This window comes from Neodiprion virginianus, chromosome 2 (assembly GCF_021901495.1).
Source record: "Neodiprion virginianus isolate iyNeoVirg1 chromosome 2, iyNeoVirg1.1, whole genome shotgun sequence".
NCBI classification, from domain to species: Eukaryota; Metazoa; Arthropoda; class Insecta; order Hymenoptera; family Diprionidae; genus Neodiprion; species Neodiprion virginianus.
Window position 1 is genome coordinate 3,138,496 of NC_060878.1, and position 23,578 is coordinate 3,162,073.

The window sequence follows — 23,578 nt, forward strand, 5'->3', positions numbered from 1 at the left end:
TTCGTGACAGCAGTTCGGAGAGTTGCCGCCAAAGCGCTCCGCATAGACTGGCATTTTCGCCACCTGAGCAGCATGATCGTAAACCAAAATAAGATGGCGAACATTTGGACTATCAGCTGCCAACAGCGTACCACCCGTCGTATCATTTCTTTGATGAACTTTTCTCATATTTATCACAATTTAAAAATAAAGACAAAATAAGCTTTAGATTCGTGCCATATGTTGAGTAAATTCTAGATCATACACATGTCTGGTATAAGGATTCAAGGGAAGTAACGAGGGACTGGAAATAGTTGAGACAAAGCGTTGAAAAATCCATAGACAAAAACACGAAAAAGAATACGCTGAGTTACATTCCGTCTTTTTATATAACTGTAAATTGCGTCAAGCAGCCGAGTATACAAAGAGAGAAGAATAAATAAAACTAATATCGCCGAAAGTGAGAAGCCTGCAGTGAGGTTTAGTGATTGTTGAACGGTGCGGTTGAAAAACGACGATGGAATATGTGCAGATAAAAGATATACGGCCAGGGCAGAAAAACATAAATGTGGTATTTATAGTTCTGGAGGTTGGCCACCCTACAATAACCAAAGAAAACCGCGAAGTACGAACGTTCAAAGTCGCGGATAGCACGGCGTGCATGAATGTGTCGATTTGGGACGAACCCGGTCAGCTTCTGGTGCCCGGTGACATAGTTAAACTGACGAAGGGCTACGCCTCGGTGTGGAGGCAGTGTCTTACCCTCTATTCGGGTAAAAATGGTGACATACAAAAGATCGGCGAATTTTGCATGGTCATAAACGAACAGTTGAACATGAGCGAACCAAACCCCGCTTTGGCCCAGCAGCTTGTCAATCAGGGGACAGGTTCCGGGCCCCCGTCAGCGGGTAACGCGAACAATGCCATAACGAACAACGGGAACGCAAACAACGTGGCCGCGGCTCCTGGAAGACAAACGCCGACGACGCAGAGCAACGCGACAACTCCAGCAACCGGCGGCACGCCGGCGAGCAGCTCGACGACGGGGAAAGCCGGTGGAAACGGCGGCGGAGGCGCGGCCGGTTTACCCGGAGGATCGGCGAGATTCTCCGGTGAAACGGGCTCCAAGTCTTCGACCACCGGAAAAGGCGGATCGCGTGGTCGTGGGGGATACAGGAACGGGGGGAGGAGCGACCGCAGATAACATATTTCGAACCGTCAGAACAAACCGCAGTTGACGATTTGTTTCGAGTTTTCTTTTTTCATTTTGTAAAAATTAATATTAACACTAGAGTAATTATAACAATAACGATAATTATAGTTGTAATACGAAGTATGACATATGAAAAAAAAAAAAAATTGTTAACAGGGAGACGTTGAGGGAAAAAAAATTAAGCGAGAGGCAGATGATAGGGGAGAAAGTGTGAAGATAATTACGTAAAGAATAACATTGAGGAACAATTGTGCGAATTTCGCAGGTATATGTGTAACATATTATATGTACATTGATGATACATTTTTACAATCATATAAATGATATTTGTGTTACTGTATAAAAAGAACATGTGAAATAGTAGTACAGGAAACAAATTCATTGATTATTAAATTAATACACAAATTTTTACTCAAACTGTGTGTTGTATAATGTTGTTGTATACTTTTGTAGACGGTAATAGTTTCATTCCGAAAATATTCAATACTTGTAATTAACTGTAAATCAAGGAAATCCGTCGGAAATTTATTGTCGTCTAGATTTTCGCGGATTTTAATAAACTTCTCTAGACGACCGTGAAGGTCGCGAATAGGTTCACGTTGCTGGTTAAAAAACAATCAATAAACAGTCGACCGTGGTAGGGATAAATTATAATCGCGATATACCGTGAGAATCCTTGAATGATTAATCATGCACGCTTGTAATTCCGACGTAATTAGACGTCTAGTTTCAAGACCGAAAGAAAATTTTTTGAAGGCACCTCTCGCGATAGATTTTACATTTGTTTTTGCTCCGATAAAAGGATAAAATCAAATAGTTTTAGTTTGATACTATAATCCCAATCGAAATCTTTGTGTGATTATTCGGCGAGTTGAAAGTTAGTAGTGAAAATATACCTGCTCACAATGCCAGATAGAAATTGATAAATTCTTATGAGACGCGGAAAATTCAAACAATATAGCAAACTCGGTTTTCGAATCCGAATCCTTTCCGTATCTAGTACGAATTATTTAATTTCGATCTGGCATTTTTATCAGGGATCGCAGCAATCCAACATAGGGAAGTCGAAATATGTCTGCAGAAACTCCATAAACGCTACCGCAAGCATTATTCTAATCTCCAACGTTATCCCATGTAGATGTATACATTTCTTTCTAATTAATTAATCGTACATATGTTTTCACTATCAGAACCAAACGCGACGTTTTAAGTACAAGATAAGAACGTATGGGATAAATATAAACGGACGTTTATAACAATCGTATTCAAGTTGCAGGAAATTAAAGCTTAGACCGCGATAAGGAATTGGTCAATTTCATTTCCTTGTACACGATGCCAGCCTTGTAAAGCAAGCTATTGTTTGTGAAGCACGATCCGTACAGTAAACGAGTCGACTGTCTTTAGATATGCACGTAAATGAATCGTGCATGAATACGACTAAAAATTTGTGACAATATTCAGAGCGGAAAATACAGTCTCGGAATGGACTGAGTTGCTTTAAATTTGGAGAAGTCATCTTGAATCGCATGCGCGAAGATAACCGCCGATTAGAAGTGTGACGTGTTTTTTATATGCTGTTTATCAATTACTGATGATTGATCCATATGCGATTCGAAATGAATGTCTAAGGATTCGTCAAAAGCTAGTGTGTGATAAATGTCCCGTGATAAATTTCAGACGACGACAACGACTGATTAACACTGGAAAAAAAAGAAGAGGATCATAGTGAAGTGTGCCGTTTGACAGCTGGCGATAAGTTTTCTTAGCGAAATTTATTCCTATGAAACGATGGACGAACCTTCAGCGCAAAACTGCTGTTAAATAATAGACCTGAGGTCATATCGATGCGAAACGTGAAACTGCTGGCTCGCGTAATGTGGGTTTGAAATTTTGTGGAGTTTCAGTTTCGAGGTTATGTTTACGCTTCGCGACACTGTTTCCAGACTACCCCGTAATAACAAGAATATGCCGAAATCTAACATTAAGTATGAAATCGCTAACCAGGAACCCGATGTCCCCGACTACTTTTTACAGCACGATACGCAATTCAAAAATACACCGACAAAACACTTGTCCTTCTGGTGGGGAATCCTCCTTACATCCCTTCTCATTCTTTTATACTTTGTTCTCTCGGTAGGACTCAGCTTTTATCAACAATGGTTACTTAAGTCATGGGTAAGAGTGCCGATCAAACATAATTCCAAGTCGCACCGCAAAAGTTTCATCGTTTGAATTTATCACCAATTATTCTTACAGGATTTTCATTACCCACTGGGCGTAGTTCTCTGTCACTTGTTTGTAAAGTTCCTACTTTCCGCGCTGGTGCGATGTGTCCTAGAGTGCAAAACTGGGCAGCAGAGGGTCATATTATCTTGGCAGAATATGCTAATCTACGTTGCGCCACCAGGTATAGCGAGCGGCCATGATATTGGCTTTTCAAATTGGGCTCTGGAGCTACTCACCATGTCGGTGTAAGTATGATTTGTTTTTTGATAAAACAATATACAATCACAGTTCAATTTTATAAAGAATTCATCTAACGCCTTCGCTGTATTTCAGGTACACAATGACTAAGTCAACAACGATCATTTTCATTCTTGGTTTTGCACTCTTATTCAAACTTGAAAGAAAGGTAAAGAAAAAAACTCCTACCATTTACTGGAAACTGATTGAATTCACTGCAGTAAAAATTCCACCTGATATTATTTTTCGCTCAAGAAGATTATTTTTTACAGTCATGGTCCTTGGTGGGAACCGTTATGATGATATCAGGAGGTCTGGCAATGTTCACATATAAATCGGCAAAGCTCGATAGCCTTGGATTAGTTTTTGCTTTGCTAGCGTCATTCTCAAGCGGACTTCGTTGGACAATGGCGCAGCTTGTTATGCAAAAGTCCAAACTTGGCCTTGGAAATCCAATAGATATGATGTATCATATGCAACCTTGGATGTTTATATCTATAATACCCGTGGCATTATGGTTTGAGGGTATGAATCTTTGAAATTCACAACAGCATTATGACTGAGGTTTGAATAGGATTTGGATGATATCTGAAAATGAATGACTTTCGTACTTAATGATGACTTGAGAAATTTGAAATCCTGTTTATTAGTTCATTGAAGTGTATTCCCACAGGGACCACAATAAAAAATGGTTTGGCGAACACGAACTGGACCAACACTGGATCTGTGTTAGTAACCATTGCCGCTGTGCTTGGTGGAGCTATCATAGCATTTTGCATGGAACTCGCTGAGTACATGGTCGTTACACGTACCTCTAGCCTAACGCTATCTATATCTGGAATATTTAAGGTAGTTTTGTTGGAAAAGATTAAATGCTGCATAATAATATCTATAGAGCCAACTAATGTTACTCATAACTCTTTATAAATTCACAGGAAATCTGCACGTTAATCCTAGCGTTCGAGTGGAAAGGGGACGAAATGAGTAGCCTTAATTTCGTGGGCCTGCTGTTGTGCCTTGGCGGAATAATCCTTCATTCTTTTCAAAAATTTCGAATGACCAGAAAAGATAAAATTGAAGATCTTGAGCTGGAGCATAACTCTATGTTAAATAACCGTACCAAATCCGATGATGGATTTGACACTAATTTACCGCTACTGTCAACACAGAAATCAACTTCGTTGACAAATTTACTCAACGAATTTTTCAGTTCGGATGAAGACGAAAATAAAAATGAGGAGAGCTCATCGCAGGTCCTCTTTAATATTTTACATCGCAGGGAACAGTGATTCGTATTGACGACGTAATAATGATAAGGCATATTATTACCAACTTTAAGAAGTGTGTTATATTGCCAAGACGTAAACTCCCAATCTAATCATTTTCAAATACCAGTTAGATTCCAACTGTATTGGAATTTCTTAGTTAGTTTTTTAGAATTGCAAATCATCTTTCTGCAATGGCTTAGTTCGTAGCTCATTTTTTTACTTTTAAATTCCATGTACATGAATGGAAATTATCGCTGTATATTTTTTACTGATAATTTTTAGCCTTTGAAAGGTTTTAATAAATTATTACTATACATATAATACTTTCCTACGCCTAGGAATTTGATATGTAATATCGTTTTGTATATTCAGACTGGATGGCATAAAATTAATGATTCATACCTGCTTGCCATTACACAGTAATGCACATTAATGACAAGTCAGTTAATTCGGGTCTGCCTTGCTGATTTCAAATACCCCACTGTATGATCTGTCTGTGCGTTAATAACGAGTCGCGAATTTTTCCAGTAATCACTGTATTACCTTTGTTAAAATTTTAATAACTACCGTAAAAAGACTGGATAAATTTCACGAACAAAGATCATTTACACTGTCATTTTTTACCCATGCCGCCACAGTGTCTAACATTTCACTCGAAATATATTCTATTTAAAAGAATGGTTTCCTATTTTATACCGTACATAGAATATGAGTGTGATTTATTGATAAACAAAGTTTTTGAATAAAATGATATACATTATATTTCGTATAATGTTACAATATTAAAAAACATTCCAATGTAGCTATCACTAGCATGCATCACTAGGTGAACACAATGCGTATTGTTTGACGAAGCCCGCTCGTTTGTGACTAGATAATAAGGCCATAGAATAATAATGTTTTTCTGTTACATTTATGATAACCAGTATTATTATGATTGGTTTTGTTTATAATCAAGTGAGTGATACTTACGTGTATAATTCTATATAAATTATGTTCTTCAAGTTCCGATCAGGGCGATAGTGATAGATTCGCATTAATTGAAAATGTATTAGATTAAAGTGGAACTAATCAATCCCAACTAAATCATTTTAACATCATACATTGATACATCACGGTAAAAAAGAACCGCGTCTCAACTTGCAATTTTTCAGCAGAAGATAATAAATATTTTCTCAAGCTAAAATAGCATACCAGTGATTAGCAACGTACTTACAATAAAAACATTGCAACTCGATTGCTTCTAGAATGTCTAATACATTTTGATGCAGAGTTTTATAAAAAATAAGCATGCATATTTTTCCAATTGGAAGAAAATTTGAAAGAACTGGATCATGTACCGTCAATATTTAAAATTTATCATTACACGTTACCTATAACATTTGTGAATATGACTAAAAAAACATTCTCAACACGAACACATCTTTATTACGGAACGATTTGATGGCATTGATCTCTCGATTTTTAATAAGTATAATAATATAAGACAAATAAACTCCCAATAATAATGAAAACCCCTTTTGTTCTCAATGAGCACTTCCAATCAGCACAGATAGTTATTCGTTCTTTGTAAAACAATCGGAACGACCAGAACATTATCTCAAAATATGGTCATACATTTTCATACCCTTTGTATATACCTACAGTTAGATACACGAGTGAGTACCTTTTACTTCAAAATTCAGTTTCATTCTTACTTTTAACTGATGGGAAATTCAAACAAGTTTTAGAACGTGAATAAAATGTGCAGTAGTTTTATTCCAAACAGTAAATAATTTATATTACGTACTGAATAAAGTTTAAACTAAATATACTGAATTTGGAAAATGAAAATCCATACAAATATAGAAATAACAAAGTTTCTTTGAACGGGTAGAAAATATATAAAATTTATATCAGATATTTCACTGCTTATGTACACAAATTGGTACTGTAAGTTTCTCAGCGAATTCGTTTTTTTCTTTCCAATTACACAATGACGTTAATAATTACAGAAATATAAATTTTCTAATCGACAAAAAACTCCTATATGCGTATCGACATCAATTTGGCACTCAATAACTATACAGAGAAAGCCTCGTCACTTTTTTTTGCACTAATTATAGCATCACGTATAAATTCATCAAATTTGGTTGTAATTTAATACATTAAGGAACTACAACTATCGTTTTGATTAACCGTTTTAAATTTCAGTATTACAGTTGGATAAATTCGGACTACTTAGGTATGGACGAGAAAGAAAATTTCTGCTCCTTTTCACCCGTTATTATTTGTTACGTAAAGACTGATCTACAATATACTAATTCCCTACAGTATTTTAACTCGAATAATTTGACTTTATCGTGTGAGTAGCATAACGACACACTAATTTATAAATATATCAAATTAAAATATGACTACAAAAACGGAGACACTTCAGTCAAACATGAAAGTTGAGAAATTAAATACATCAATTTTATCATTAATTTAATTTTCTCCCTCTCAATAGAGTTATTTATAAATTGTTGAACTTTAGTACTACACGATCGTTCAGATGAAAAATCTTGTGAAAAAAAATTCGATCGTGATGCACGAAAAATATTGTTTAACAGTGATCTGCGCCTTGTTATATGATGGGTACCTATTTTTTCTCTCGTGTCAAAAATCACTCGTCATCTTTTAATGATTTTATAGAAATCGGCATTCCGATCTCGGAGTATTTGTGATGTCTAACAAAACTTTTTAAAATGCCATACCAGGCATTATTATCATTACTATTGCTACTATTTTTTTCGTCAGTAAAACAATGACGTAATAAATAATGTATAGAACTAATCATGGCTTCAACCTTAGAAAATATTAAAATAAATTGATAAATAATTGCCTATGTGAAAATTCTATCAAATAAATATAATATCACTACAAATTTTTTATCGCCTATTTAGCTTGTCTCATTTGATTAGTCTTCTTAGATTTGGCTTCGATTTTATCCTCCAATTTATGTATGAGATCATCCAACTCCGCCTGAAAATTAAATATTCAAGAAATATACGAGACCCATTACAGGAACTTGATTTTAATTCATTGTTACGGATTTCATATGTCATACCTCACTATATGTGTACATAAGCGTAGAGTGTTTCAGAAGCTGTTTTTTCCTCGTAAGTATCTGACAAGCATGTGGAAGACAATAGACACAATCATCCTGCAAGTTGCTCACTAGTGAAACGAACAGATTGGCACGACAGGTTTCGCACTCAAAGTCACTGTCGTCTTCCTTAACTTTTTTTCCTCTTCTTCGCTTTCCACTATCAGGTAAGGGTAGCCTCTCAGTATTCGTTAGACCGGCATTTCCCAGTAGTCTACGATATTCTAATTCTCTCTCCCGAATATTCATCACAGTTGGTAATATCTACAATGATAAGTAAGGAAGTAATAATTACTACTTGATATTCATTTCAAATACGATTACTTTTGACAAAAAATTCTTACCTGTTTAAGTACATCGACATGGGATCTAGTATCATTAATAATACTGAACAACAGTCTTTCAAATGAAAATATTGATGGCTCACAGCTTTCCTGTATATCCTATAAGAATTACCAACCACTGTGAAATACGACACAAATAGTAGGTGAAAAAATAAAAGATACGGATTTTCAATTCTGAATAGTTACCTTGAATACTTGTTCCGCAGTAACGAGCCAGGACGATTGTGCAAAGTATACACTTTCAGAAACAACATACCCAGTGCATATACTAGAGGTGAAGGCTTTAGGAAATACAATAATGAACTGTCCGGGCTCTTGCACTGTCTGGCATAGGGGAACACCATTTTTCACAAGCAATTCTGGTGGGACCATAGCCGTGTCCGACGGTAACCAAATCGTTTTATTCTTGCAATATCGTGGTACCATTTTAGCCAAAGCATCTCTAAAGTTGTCACTGTGCTCATCAGGAATCCCGTACCAAATTTTTTTAGCCCCTGTATGCAAATATTCTATCCACGGCAGACCGTGAGGATCTCTGTACCAGCAACATGCACTGAACAGCATTCCAACATGTAGCGTTGGCACAGTAACACCTAGTAACGTATTGCCAATATAAAAAATAAAGTACAATGTAAGGTATTTTTACCCTCAAGTTACTTGAGTTCAAAAAGTATATGCCGTACCCATTAAGGGCCCCAATGCTCTGAGTACCGAACCAGCATTATTAGTCAATACTTTAAGATTCCAAGGATGTCTAGCAAACGGACTGTTTTTAGCAACAGAAAACCCAAAACCCCGACCGCTCGAGTCAATACTGGCTGCGTGAACACAAACGTGTCGTTTCCTCTCTGCGACATGTTTCCAAAATGCTGCTTCAACTTCATTTGCTGCTGCACCCTCAGCTTCACCAGATGGTGGTTGACTCTCACCGAACCACATACGTTGTGTATTTCGTGCGATGCGGTAGAATGCATTTAATGGCATATTTCTCCCCTTTGAAAAGAATAGTTTAAAGATTTTCAATTCCGAACTATGCATTCATAATTGTTCAAATCATAGAATATTTATTTCAGATTAAATTTCATATTTGAATAATCATTTATCAGAACAGTCTGACTTACTTTGACAATACATTCCTCAGTTTCATCAGAACTATCCTCGTCGTCGTCTTCAGCGTCATTATCACTAGAAGGTGCAGTCTGTGTTTGCAAGGCCTTGCTCTCACGCTTGGCCCAATCAGTTTCTACTTCATCGAACAGTTTTTCTCTCTCCTCTGAAAAAATTCCGTATGAAAAATGTAAGACCAATACAACAATGTCGATTGCCAGCTTGCATGGAGCCTTATCAGCACCCGAAGAAACCGCTTTCAGTTCGATCTTACGAAGGTAACTATAAGGGAATTATTAAGTGTTGAAATTACCCGGCGAAAGCGTGTCATACGGCAATAAATATTTACAGTAGATATCATCCAACTTAGTAACTCGGTCCTGAGCAGATTTTGGAATTTTCATCCCGTCAGCCACCTTCTGCCATTTTTTTTTCTCAATCACCTCCTTCAAGCCACCTAGACTCTGCACCGTTTGATACAAGTGTGGTAAATCTACCTCCATACCACCAATCTAAGAAAATTACATTTATTGTAGATTCTTAAGGCTTGGAGTAAGTTAAAGGATATTTACAAACTACTCAAACTGTGTATGTGTAATGTAGTGTTTAAAGTCCGACGAAAAAACAAATTATAAGTAGAATTGTAATTCACACAAACCCAGGGAGGATGAGTGAGAGTGATACTCTGTGTTGCCAAATATTTTTTAATAGCCATCATTTCCTTAACATTGGGTCCCCACCGATGCAACATCCGATGAACGTATTGATTATAAGCTGTAAAACGCATGTCATCCGATACTTTACATTCAGGCTGCAATAAATAAGAGAAAACATTAAAAGGAGTGAAACTGCTACATCTATAGAATGAATAATTAACAGAAAAGTTTTCAATTTAGTGCTCTACTCACTTTAAAGTTTACCGGTGGAACTACACGACAGATTCCAAACTTCTCAGCAATAGGGCGTATTTTATCAATGTACTCCAATGGGTCTTGAAAATCTTTCTCGGTTGGATGAAACGTAGGAGCTTCGACAAGACGAGCCTCTTCATCCGCATTTTTTGGGCTCGGAAAGGTAGTCGGATTGCTAGGTGAACAGAACTCTGATGTTTTTGGTTTAGACTTGGATTGAGATCTGGACATAAAATTACAAATGCATAATAAATGTTCATAGTCCAGTATACAACGTCCTCATCTTAACAGTGAAATGCTTACCGTTTACCGCTTTTCACGGAATCTATAGATGTTTTTCTTTCTCTAGAGGCTTTAGGAGACTTTTGAACTTTGTCCGGTACTACGCTAGTTCCTGTTGCAGTAGAAACATTTTGATGCTGTGTTGTTTGCGTGAGTGTAAAACTTTTGTTGGATAAGGGATGCTGAAAGTTAGACGTAGATGGTGTAGGTACTACACTCGTTGAAGTTGACGGAGCAGGATTGTCAAGTCCAGAAGTTGATGAATTCTGCGGTACACGAGCTGTTGGCTGAACCGTACCTACGGGTGGACATCGAGCTACTGTAGAAGGTGGTTTAGTAATTAGTTTCGCTCTTAGTAAAACGCGTTGGTTTGGACCAGTTGGACCCTCGGTGCCAAGTTTGACAGCAACGCCTTGAATCAATTGTTGACCCTGCACCAAATTTGGACCATTCCTGGTAACAGCTTGTAAGGGTATATAAAATAATTGACCTCCATCATTGTCATCTTCATTATCATTGTTACGATCCGTCTGAGTTGATATTTCAGTACTTTTCAAGATCGATTCGTCTGTCGTAGTGGTTTGCGGCTCTTGCGATTGCTCATCGAGATTCACTTGCACAGCTATAGAAGTACTGCAGCCAACGTTACTCCAGCTTGTAGTCAGTTTGTCGATTGGCAAAACCTGCATCGTTGCTAGATCGGCAAAAATCTTTGGGAGTTCGAATTGATTTGCCGGAGTATCAGCAGAAGCAGAATCCTGGTTCTGAACATTCTGTGTCTCTTCCTCAGTTTTTGCGGCCTCCTCTTCGGACATCAAAGGCACACTATCTGGTTTGTTGTCAGTGTCCTTAAGCCTTCGCCGAAACGGTGTACTGATTGGAGTTTCATTGTCACTTTCAAATGCATATACGCTACTTTCGTTCTCTGGAGAAAAGGCATTTGCACTCGGAGTGATATCTTTACGTTCCTTTACCTTGGGCAAAAAAGGTTTTCGCGGCTGAAAGGATTTTTTGTCTGGCGATTTTTTATCCGGCGAACCATCGATAGAGTTATGATCAGATTTAGAAACAGCATCACTGTCCTCGCCGAAGGATGAATCTTTGCTAGTTTTCATATTTCTTCCTTTAATAATTTCTTTTATATCGGCATTTATTCTATTACGATTTGTTGGTATTCCTTGCTGCTTAGGTGGAGAATGTTGTACGTGAACATTTAACATTGGTGGAATTTTATTCTGAACTACGTTGTTATACTTGTAATTATTTTTTTCAGTTGTTTTTGAAAAACTTATATTTACTGGCCGAACTAAGTGCTGAATTCTAGTAGATATAGATATATGGCTGACGTCATTCTTTACTTTCACCGTATCTTCAAATTTAAAACCAGAAACGTTTTCCATTTCTGCTTTACTCTCTTCTTTTGCCATGGAACTTTCATTTAACCATTTCTCAATCTGTTCAGTAGACATGTTCACTCTTTCTTTTCGTACCAGAGACGATGACCGAGGCATGTCAATTATATTAACAGTAGAATCGCTTGGATTATGATTATAAATTTCATGTACATTCATTGACACTACAGGTATAACTGGTGGTGCTGATTTGATCTCCGATAAACTCAAGTCTTCAGGAATAGGTTTGGTTGATGACTCATTTACATTTATAGTCACAGGTAAAGAATCGCTTGTTTCTACATCAGAAGAAGGCTTATTTTTTATATTCATCGCATCCGTTTCGGGCAAACCATGTGTTTTAAGCACATCTAATTTCCTGCTGTCCTCCTCAGATGCAAGCAGATTAGCCTTAACATGAGTGTGACACGAGTTTAAGACCTTCGATATGGCTTTATTAGAAAACCCTCGAAAAGATTCTTCATCGTCTGATATTTTTGAAGTGTCGTATATGTCATCAACATTTGGAGGAGGTGTATTTTCGGACTTTGCTTTATCAACTTTCACAGACTTGATCGGCTCATTTTTCTTTTTCTTTTTCATCATTTTATCAAGCAGCATTCCTAAAGTTTCTTCATCCGATTCAGAGTTGTCACTTTTACTCTTAGATTTGTTTGATTTTTGTTTAGGTACGCTAGTCTTCACAAGGCTTTCCTTTAATCTTCCAGAATTTTGATCCCGCTTTCTTTTCACCATCACTTTTTCTTTTTCAGTTTTCGTACTTTTTTCTGACTGCAATTTAGAGGGCACGTTTCTCGGCGATGATCTGAGGCTTCTGCTCGTTGACTCAGCTAACTTTCCAAGACTTCTCCTCGTCACAGGTTTAATATTCTCAGATTGCACTGAACATGCCGAATCGTCTTCGCTGTCCAACTCGCAATACTTTTGTATTTTTAACGGCCGCTTATTCTTTACCATGCTCCTGTCAACTTTATCTTTGGAAAACCGAGTGCTGCTTCCCCTGCTATTCTCAGATTTGGCATCTTTGTTACTGTTTAGTTTCGAAGTCTGTTTTACTTTAGCTCGTATTTCACTTTCCCTCTGCGCTATTCTTCTGGCATTTGGCAGTTCGGGAAAACTATCAACCGATAAATTATCTTCATTATCTAAATCCGGACTGACTAATTTCCTACCAAGAATTTCCATATACACCGCAGCTGCTTCTTTGGTCTTTCTAGATGGGCGTCTCGATAGAACCTGAGCCTGTATTGTTTCTCGGTGAGATCTAGTTATTCTTCTCGTTTCTGACTTGCTTCTTGTGCAAACTTTTTTTGCATGTCTGGTCTGCTGTTTTGAACGTAGCATCGCTCTAATAGTTGGTGAATTATCGTCCGAAGAAACGTCGGTATTTGAAGAATCATTACATCTCTCTCTGACAAGTGATCTCTTTTTTGCTTTGGGCAACTCTACTTTTCCTTTTATGATTCCAACATTTTTACTTTTATTAGCAATGGCGCTACTCCGTAGACAGTGTCTCTTTGTTTCAACCTTGGGTAGAAACTTTTTGGGTGGAACGATACTTGCTGTTTTCATTTTGGCTCTATCGGTAGATGACCGAGTTCTCATTATGCATGTAGGTTTAAATTTGTTCTTTATCCTTTGCTTTGCCAGACGCTGTTCTTGGTACTTTTTCTTCAAGGCCTCAACGGCAGATGCTGCCATTTTACTTGTTTTAAACTTTGTCATATTTTTCTCACTTGTAGTTATTTTTTTATCGGTGGAAATACTACTGCCTTTCCCATTTGATTTCTGTGTACTGGTAGTTGATTTAGGTGTTTCTGTTCCAGATGTTGAAGTTGGTGGTATAGGCTTTTTAACAACGCTAATTGAAGATTTTTGGCCCTGCTTTACTTTCCGACTTCCAACATTGAAAAAATCTAAACTGGGAGGCAGCATTGGCGTACCTAAAAGTAAAAATTATATTACCTTACATTACTGTAATGTAATTCAGCAGATTTATATATTACTGTTATTTAATGTTGAGTAAATAAATAGAATATCAATTTTAATTCATATAAGATAACATGTTATTAGATTTATGTATTGGATGTATATATATATATCTTTATACATATCAAGATAAATGAATGTCTTTTTAAAAACATGTATTGACCTCGGAAGCATAAGAATGTTAAGAAGTCTTCAGTGTTCGGACGCCCATGAGTTATCAATTCTGTAATAACTGCAGGCTTAGCCTTTTCCTTTTCCTTGATAGAAGATTGCGTGGAACCAAATATAGTCGCTACACCCTGGGCAAATTTTCTTTGCGCATGGACTTTGGTCCTAAAATAAATGATGAATAGTACATGCACAAAGGTATAAAAAAACATAGAATCTGTTACTTTGATTACGAGGATAGTTCATGGTTCATTATTTTGCACATGCAATAAATAAAAAAGAGAATGTTGATGTTCAAAAAACTTCAGCTGTTCATGAGACATGTGACAAAACAAAAAGACAAGAAAACTAAGAATAATAACTGCTGAAGACCCGAACAATGCTTCTCTTGAACTACAATAAGTAGAAGGCTGAAAAATCAATACATTAATGAACCCTGTGAAATTGTTGAACAATGAAAGCCTGTGATAATCAATAATCTTAGAGAGTGGCAATTACGTGTTATGCAAATAACGTATTTGTAGGCTAATTTCATGGGAGTTTCATTAGCATCTTTTGAAAATGAATACTAATGTCTATTGGGTTTCAAGGGATCATCCCTATTCTGTAACAATTATTTATAGGTGCTGAAAGCAATGTGTAGCTGTCAGCTGCGACGTGAGTTGATTTAAATACGTGCAAATAGATCATTTTACCTTTTCGGAGATTCTGAAAGAGGGTCCATGAGGTCAACAAGATCACCTTCCCTTCTCTTCCTTTTGTCATTTCTACTAAGGACCATTTTCGTGTCAAAGTGATTGAGTAAATTTTTTACTATGTTTAGCGCACTAGATTAGGTTTATTTATTGGTAAAGTTGGGCACAACGTCGAAACTTAATTAATTATTATTTTATTAACTAGATTAGCATAATTAATCATAAAGATATTTATCAGCAAAAATCAAACTAGCTGTAATTTGTGTACAGTGGTGGACGATGGGAATGGCCAACAGCCCCCGGTTGGAAAACCGATACTTGGGGCCGCTTTATATGTTTTATACTCTTTAAACCACTCGGTATTCCCATCTGCTTTCCGCACTTCTATCAACATCATAAATGTGTATGTACACAGTGATTACGATGGGGACTACTTCTTTTTTTAATGGATTTTATATCTTGAAGAGAACATAACTGTTTATTCTTCGTATCACAGCAGACAATCGTGAACTTTAAATCACTGAATCACAAGTGCAATTACTAGTCCCGGTACACAAACTGTGGTTGCTAAATTTACTAGAGTGATCGTAGGATAGAGGTTGTCTCCATACTCGGAACAGCAACATCGAAAAAGGGGCTCTAGTGGCTGTTTGAAAAAGCTGGTTATGCAGTTATGACGTCATAACCGGCACTTTCGGACAATTCAAGAGTTAGATTGTAAATTGAGTCGCGAAAATGTAATGGAACGTAACAATCAGTACTTTGGGTTGCCATTATCAATTAATTGCTAAAGTACAACAGGCAAACGTAAAACAACCGCAATACAGGACAATAGTTAAAATGATATGTGACGAACGCAACAAAAAAATGCCACGCATCGTAACTCAATTAGTTAAGTCAATGGATATGGTTCAATTTTTTTTCCAACACTTTAGAAATCCAGGATTGTGAATGAAAGTGTGAACTCTTCATAGACTAATCGGACTTCAAGAATTCCTAAAAAGGTGTTTGATTCGTTTTTGAACCAGCTGCTAATATACTGCAAAATAATGAGGGAAAATTCAACTTTTTATTCACCTTAATCTAGGTTACATAAAATAGTAAAAATAAAATATCGTATCCTGCAGAGGTGCGTTGAGCTTGTAGGCAAGCTGGAATTAGAATTATACTTACTAACTAAGACAATGACTATCTGATAGAATATTTTTCATAAACTGCTTAAGATAATGTATACTGCGTTTCTGTGTCCCGTTATATTAATAAGAATTTTTATGCAAAATTTAATAAAACTTTTGCATTTTGTCTTTCACATACTTTTGTACTACTTGGTAACTCGTTGAATTACTAAACACTGACACCCAAACACTTGTACAGAATTCAGATACACTGAATAAACGGATAAAAATTAGTGGGTATAAATTTATCTTCCCCACCTTTCCGAATAGACAGTGCAAATTTCGTGTATTTTAGCCGTAATTCTAGATCCATTATTGACGAGGATTGGCCTTACTTCTTCTGCGATATTTGAACCGTAAAATTTTTTCTCTGGAATTGACGTGTACAACACTACTTGGGCTAATTGGACCCCGAGGAACGCAGAAGATGCACCAAAAACACCTTTGGACCAACAGCTGAGAAATGACGGAGGAAATCTTTGGTTCTTTGGCTGTTACTTTTCATCAGTTGATCGCAGCATATTGGGACTGCACTTATTCGATTTCTCGCGTAAAATTATGTCGGAATATTGCATCAAAGAATTAATTCCAGCACTTTTCAAAATCGCCAAAATTTTAACCAAAAATGCAAAGGGGTTAGTCTTAGTTTCTTCATTTTTGGAGCCGAAAATTTATGGTCTCAGAATCGATTTGTATGACCCTCCCCTAACTAATTGAACCCTCAGGAATTGAGAAAACGCAGCAAAAAGAGCGTAGGACTAACGGCACAGAATTTACAAAGGAAAGAGCACCAGCTGAAAAATGTCAAACACACAGGTTCTCGTTTTTTGGCTGTGACTTTTGATTCGTTGGCCACAGCGTATTGAAACTGCGCCCAATCGATTCCTCTCGCAAAATTATGCCGGAATAGGGCATCAAAGAATTAATTCCAGCACTTTTCAAAATCGCCCAAATTTTCGCCAAAAATGCAAAGGGGTTAGCCTTACGTTTTCTTCATTTTCGGAGCCAAAAATTTTTGGTCTCAGAATCGATTTGTACGACCATTTACTGACTAATTGGACCCCCAGGAACTCAGAAAACGCAGCGAAAAGAGCGTAGGACCAACGGCAGAGAAATTACGAAGGAAAGAGCACCAGCTGAAAAATGTCAAAAACACAGGTTCTCGTTTTTTGGCTGTAACTTTTGATTCGTTGCCCGCAGCGTATTGAAACTGCGCCCAATCGATTCCTCTCGCAAAGTTATGCCGGAATAGGGCATCAAAGACTAATTCCAGCACTTTTCAAAATCGCCCAAATTTTCGCCAAAAATGCAAAGGGGTTAGCCTTACTTTTTTTTCATTTTCGGAGCCAAAAATTTTTGGTCTCAGAATCGATTTGTACGACCATTTTCTGACTAATTGGACCCCCAGGAGCTCAGAAAACGCAGCGAAAAGAGCGTAGGACCAACGGCAGAGAAATTACGAAGGAAAGAACACCAGCTGAAAAATGTCAAAAACACAGGTTCTCGTTTTTTGGCTGTAACTTTTGATTCGTTGCTCGCAGCGTATTGAAACTGCGCCCAATCGATTCCTCTCGCAAAGTCATGCCGGAATAGGGCATCAAAGAATTAATTCCAGCACTTTTCAAAATCGCCCAAATTTTTGCCAAAAATGCAAAGGGGTTAGCCTTACTTTTTTTACATTTTCGGAGCCAAAAATTTTTGGTCTCAGATTCGATTTGTACGACCATTCTCTCACTAATTGGACCCCTAGGAACTCAGAAAACGCAGCGAAAAGAGCGTAGGACCAACAGGAGAGTAATGGCGAGTAAAATTCTCCGTTTTTCGGCTGTAACTCTTCATCAGTTGATCGCAGCACATTGGGACTGCGCTTAATCAATTTCTTTCGCAGAATCACGTCGATATAGTGCATCGAAGTATTAATACATCTGCTTTTCAAATTCGGCCAAAGTTCATCTCGAAAAATTCAAAGGGCCTTTCCTTGCTTTTTTGCGATTTTCAGAGCTCGGAAACTTTTTGTCTCAGAATTGTTTCGCAGGACTCTTTCTTTGCTGATCGGATTCTCAGGAATGCGAAAAAGACATTAAAAAGAGCGTAGGACAAACAGCACAGAAATTGAGAACGAAATCTTTCATTTCTGGGCTCCAACTTTCGACACGTTGCTCGCAGCGTATTCTATAGAGTTTGTCTATAAGCTCTGTGAGTAGCTGTTCGAGATATGGAAAAATAATCCAATTCCTTCGCATCGTTTTAGAATTATAATACATGTAATGCATTAAAATAATCATGCTGAATTATTTTCTCATATCTCGAACTAATACTTCATCTCGCTTCTTCAATTTAACCATTTTTTCACACTTCCAAGTAATCATCAGACTGAGCGCATTGGTCTTCACCTCGCAAAAATACACCAGAAATGCGTCTGACTTATTGGATTCTGGCATTTTTCAAGGTGGTCTGTATTCGAGCCATATATATGCAAAGTCTTGTCATATAATTTATAAAAGTAATTTGATATAGCATTTCAGACGGGAAATTACGTCATGACGATTCTTGCTTAAAAAAAATTATACATTTTAAAACTTCCTCAAAATTACCATTCAAGTTCATGAGATAAGTTCAGAAATGTACAAATCATCGAAGATTAACTTTCCTTATGATTATTGAATAGTTCTGCATTTAAATATTCGCAGAAGAGATAATGACGATGCAGATTGTTGATGAAATCTATTTATTTAGGGTTTCTAGAAGGTAAACAACACTGCATAGTAAATTATAATAAATATGCAATGAATTTGCATGTGCGAACTGAGATAGAACCTATGTATATTTACACGTGACGAATTTGATTTAAAATTCATTCTAAGAACTACAGAATACTAAGGCCAGATATTTTATGTTCAGTTATTAAAAATTATAACAATACCTTACACATTAAAGCATACTATTATAAATTCCCGTATAATCTACTACACAAGATGACCATGTCACATAACGTTAAAAAGTTCAAATTAGTTCTGAGAATGTTTTTACGCTAATTTTCAATCATAAATTTACTCATTATTGTTTACTTTGCCCCCTTATAATCTATAAATGTTATTTATTTATTCCCCTATTATAGAACTTTTCAAAAACCACTGCATTAAACATTTTAATTTACGAGATGTAGTAAGTCCGTTTGCTCATGAAGTCGTATGAGTAAGTTTCTGACTCCATGTAATGTTTTATCTCTTACGATCGTTAGATCCACTGCGGTGTGAACGTGAGCGTCTCCCACGGCTGTCACTCCTTGAACGTCTAGATCTGAAACATGTATTTTCCCCATACAGCGAATTAGTCACACCGCAAAATACAAATTTATCAAACATTGAAAAGAAATCATATCATCAGTTAATACGCTTCCCGAGTATTATCACGATGTTTTCGAAAAAGAAGCCATCTTGCGAGGCTCAACTTTAAAAAAAACAACTTTCAGCTCGGCCTTTGCATTTCATCACAAATTATTCGTTCATCAGAAACAGATAATAATGCAATACTTCCTAAGTCAACCCTCCTCACCTTTTGCCGCGGCTACGGCTCCTGGACCTTGACCGTCGTCTATCCCGACGGGCACGTTCGCGGTCGCGATCGCGATCTCGATCGCGTTCTCTGTATCCAGTACTCAGCCCACCACGACTTCGATCCCTGTCCCGATCTTCACGTTCCCTGTCCCGCTGTCTGTCCCTGTCCATCATAGTCTCTCTTTTTTCTTTGCGCCTATCCTCGACAGTTTTTTCAAGCTCGGCAAGTTTTTCCCTTATCTTGATGAAGCCCAAATGGAGTTTTCCACCAAAGTGATCGGCCAGTCGTCTATCGTTGTCATGTATACCAAGGTATGCACTGCAGACTTCACAGACTCTTAATTTTTGCTGCTGGTAGCTCGAAGCTGGCATGCTATTTCGGTATTCTTGTTCAGCCTCGTTTTTTTTCTTTCTCAACTCATCAATTTCACCCATAAGCTTCATAGATTCTTCTACAAACCCTTCCTCGCCAAGCTGCTCTGCCTTGGCAAGTTTTTTACCAATTTCTTCCGCAAGAACGTGAACGTTGTTAGCTTTTGCTGCAACCTCTGCACTCAACTCTTCTTGAGTCTCTGCAAGACGTTGCTTAGCTTGTTCAGTTCGTCGGTCACAATCAGCAATGAAATTTTGAAGGTGTTCCATTGCCTACGAAATGAAAACGTAAGTCGTTAATTAAAAATTAAAAAATTAAAACGTAAATTTGTAATATTATTGGCAATAGTAAAAGCTACGGAAATAATGCTTAAACTTGAAATCTTGATCAGAAGTTTTATCTCATTTAACCTCGTATAATAGATATCTCGTTATTAACTTACGTCGATGTCATAAAAATGATCTCTTTTCTTCTGTGCAGCTTCGTAGTCGGCCCGCAGAGCCAGGTCGTGAATCTGAGGGCATTCGCCCAAGTCCATGCGCTGCGATTTACAAATTATAATAAATTAATGACCTTCTTAAGTGAGACTCCCCTTTGACAATTCCTAAATATTACCACCATCCCAAGAACTGTTACATACTTCTCATTTCATATGAATAAGATCGTCGGTAACAATGATATATTTGTCTGTACAAAATTACAGGAAGTCTACCATCTTTATTATTTTTTCGTCAGTTCACTTTTTTTAAGTTAATTTAAGTGCGAGCCTGTCTTTCAATTTATCAAGATCCGGTCAAACACAGTGTTCCGTAACGGTCAAACTGCTAGATACGCTATCAAAAAATATACATTTAGGAACTGATGCTTTCACATATATTTATATAATTTCTATAGTTAGATATTTTGTTGATTTCACTTACAGAGCGGCAACACCTCTCCGCCTGACGCGACAATGCGATGGCAACGACGCTACAATCAGCACACACCTTAATTTACATATTCTGTTCTATGACACAACTTAATAACTTATTATGTTAACTATTAAACGAAATATTATGAAAATAGTGATTTGAATAATTTTCATTTTATTTATTTAGAAATCGAGTTGAATACGTACATCCGGTGATGAGGGGAATTTTGTAACAGCTGTGTCGTGCGATCCTGCCTATAATTGAGTCCTTCCTTCGATCTTTCACGCATGTTACAAATTGCCAAAATTAAGTGTGAAATTGAGAAAATCAAAAGCTAGATTGACATACCGTTACAAATGGAAGCAAAATCCTTTAGTAAAACAATCACATATTCTAATCAAAAAGTCTTGTTAGTTAAAATAGAACCTAATGCAAAAAATCGTAATCGCAAAGGACATCATTTCACGATACTATATTACACAATCTAAAACTGATTAAAATATTATTGAAACAAATGAATGTTGTGCTCATCCTAATTTGGGCAATTAGTAAGTTCAGACAGCCTTACTTACAGATCTGTCCTTCGTTTCCTGTCCCCAATCCAAAAAAAGGGAAACTACTTTGTTCACGCATACTCACAGAAAACTTTTGGCCTATTATCCATTATTGACGAATATATTCATGACAAAATGATAATTATATCAAGAATCCTTTCATGAATACTACTCACCAAAGCGAACTAAGTGAACAGGCCTCTGGCGGTTTGGGCAAATATATTTCTAAACCCCGGCACACAGCCTCACAACTGGGCCGAGGCTTTGAATAGGTAGTTTTTAATTAAGTTATTATTTATTACGTAAAATATCTCAATGGTAATACGTACGTCTTCTTTTGTTTTCAGTACTTACAGTAACGCGCGTGTGATAGTGAGACAAACAACAATATGATTGGACAATATTCGCAACAATATTGTACATTGGATTGGTTTTGCATTTTTCAGACTCTCTGGAAATAGAACTGCAGTCGCATCGGTATTAGTGAATTCAGTAACCTTCTTGTGATTGGGTTGTTTGTTTTTAATGTTTTTTTCTTACATATACATATAATACCCTAACAACTAGTAATAACACAAATGCCCCATACCAACTTGTGTTACAACTTTTTCACGCATATTAGGTACAAGAACATACTCTAACAGACTTATCTGTATTGAATAAAGTTAGAAAATTTTTTACATCAAATTATTCAGCCGAACAAAGTCTAGAAGCTATGCAATTGGAAACTTAGCTATTGCCTGTCAATGAAACAAAATTTGCTGCGTAAAACCATAGCTGTGTTTGTTTTCATACTTCTAGACTTCGTAACAATCAATTGATGAATAAAGATGATGAAAATTATACAGGAAAGATTTCAGGATTGTTGTAAATTGTCAGTAATTAGCGGTTTTGTCTCAAGATGACATAGTACATTACTGTATTGTTATGTTACTGCCATTTACATTTGTTTCACGAAGGAAATGGGATTCATTATTACTTGTAGTTGAATGCAAAAATAGGAACAAAATACTGAATGTGGATGAGTTGTCTATAACAAATAGACATAAACTTCACGATCATTGTTATGAGAGTGTAAATGGTTGAGTACAATCTGATGAGTCTGTATTTAATGGGAAATGATAAGATATCTTGTAAATCAACATTGTGAAAAATTATTACACAGTAACGAAACTTGATTTATAAGTGTGCTGGAGACTAAATGTCGTTTAGTACATTCATATCTATGATACGAGCTCACATTGCATCGAACTATTATTCAATAAGATTATTATGAAAGAAGTACAAGTGCCGATCTCTTCCATCGATAGCGTACACATTTTAAATCTGTATTTAAGAAGTACAATGTCACGTCGCGTAATAATATTAATTAAAATACTTAAGAAGTAGAAGAGAGTAAACAAAAATATTTTTAAAAAAAGAGGAGGAAAAGGAATTTTTGTTTCTACAGTATACTCACTGTCGATGAAAGTATCTCGTGCGGGCAGCAGGCGAGGAGGAAGCTCTTGCAGACCTTCGGATCCGAATATTTAACTTGAAATTTGTTATTCTCACCTAAAAATATTGAATAATTGCGGTTCTTTAGAATCTAGGCCAATTGATTAACAATACACGAGTCACTTGATGTTATGTCGCGGTCGATATCACTAGGTCACCATCTTGTTCCAGCGTTGGCAAAGAACGCTTATTTATACGATTGTTCAATCGATGCCCCCGTAATTTTTTATACAAAATAACTCACCGTTTCGTCCTGTCCCCATCAGTTGATCGAGCATAGCTCGCATTTGATCGTGAGCTGTCATTTTCGCCGATTATTTTCCTCTTTACGGCACTCTCCGTGTAACCGCGAGCCAGCCTCTATTTGCAGTCCACTGCCTCTATCACAAATCACAAACTCTCTACACATCCATGTCACATACGTGTAGATATAGGCTGGCACGGTGTATAGGCGGGCTGTGAACCGGGTTGTTACCAGCTTCCAGATAAAAAATATTCCGATGCCGCCCCCTGGAAGATCCCTAGAACCGAACGAAGTAGCCACGGAGTAACC

General features: G+C 36.9%; 4 protein-coding genes across 8 annotated transcripts; 2 read left to right on the forward strand and 2 right to left on the reverse strand.

Moving 5' to 3' along the window:
- Positions 1-78: 78 nt before the first annotated feature.
- On the forward strand, positions 79-1,674 carry LOC124297188 (SOSS complex subunit B homolog). The gene has a single exon (XM_046747934.1). It carries the CDS (start codon positions 497-499, stop codon positions 1,181-1,183), a length of 687 nt encoding a protein of 228 aa, XP_046603890.1. The 5' UTR covers positions 79-496; the 3' UTR covers positions 1,184-1,674.
- Positions 1,675-2,514: 840 nt separating this feature from the next.
- On the forward strand, positions 2,515-7,464 carry LOC124297187 (solute carrier family 35 member C2). The gene is made up of 6 exons (XM_046747932.1): positions 2,515-3,367; positions 3,449-3,663; positions 3,752-3,824; positions 3,928-4,180; positions 4,329-4,504; positions 4,591-7,464. The coding sequence occupies exons 1-6, from the start codon at positions 3,107-3,109 to the stop codon at positions 4,942-4,944; spliced, it is 1,332 nt and encodes a 443-aa protein (XP_046603888.1). The 5' UTR covers positions 2,515-3,106; the 3' UTR covers positions 4,945-7,464.
- On the reverse strand, positions 4,872-15,489 carry LOC124297186 (uncharacterized). The gene is made up of 12 exons (XM_046747931.1): positions 14,959-15,489; positions 14,259-14,428; positions 10,716-14,049; positions 10,410-10,635; positions 10,160-10,312; positions 9,815-10,013; positions 9,516-9,667; positions 9,078-9,387; positions 8,581-8,987; positions 8,395-8,493; positions 8,012-8,314; positions 4,872-7,926 (listed from the first exon to the last, which is right to left on the reverse strand). The coding sequence occupies exons 1-12, from the start codon at positions 15,042-15,044 to the stop codon at positions 7,840-7,842; spliced, it is 5,526 nt and encodes a 1,841-aa protein (XP_046603887.1). The 5' UTR covers positions 15,045-15,489; the 3' UTR covers positions 4,872-7,839.
- A 3,355-nt stretch (positions 15,490-18,844) lies between these two features.
- On the reverse strand, positions 18,845-23,452 carry LOC124297527 (putative RNA-binding protein Luc7-like 2). 5 transcript variants are annotated; one of them, XM_046748665.1, is made up of 7 exons: positions 23,270-23,297; positions 22,988-23,082; positions 21,181-21,991; positions 20,984-21,032; positions 20,506-20,604; positions 19,689-20,335; positions 18,845-19,433 (listed from the first exon to the last, which is right to left on the reverse strand). In XM_046748665.1, the coding sequence occupies exons 3-7, from the start codon at positions 21,261-21,263 to the stop codon at positions 19,355-19,357; spliced, it is 957 nt and encodes a 318-aa protein (XP_046604621.1). In that variant the 5' UTR covers positions 21,264-21,991; positions 22,988-23,082; positions 23,270-23,297; the 3' UTR covers positions 18,845-19,354. The 5 variants fall into 5 exon arrangements, with proteins under 5 accessions (XP_046604621.1, XP_046604620.1, XP_046604619.1 ...); XM_046748664.1 differs by lacking the exon at positions 23,270-23,297 and having other exon boundaries at positions 21,181-22,854; XM_046748663.1 differs by lacking the exons at positions 20,984-21,032; positions 21,181-21,991 and having other exon boundaries at positions 23,270-23,452.
- Positions 23,453-23,578: the final 126 nt, after the last annotated feature.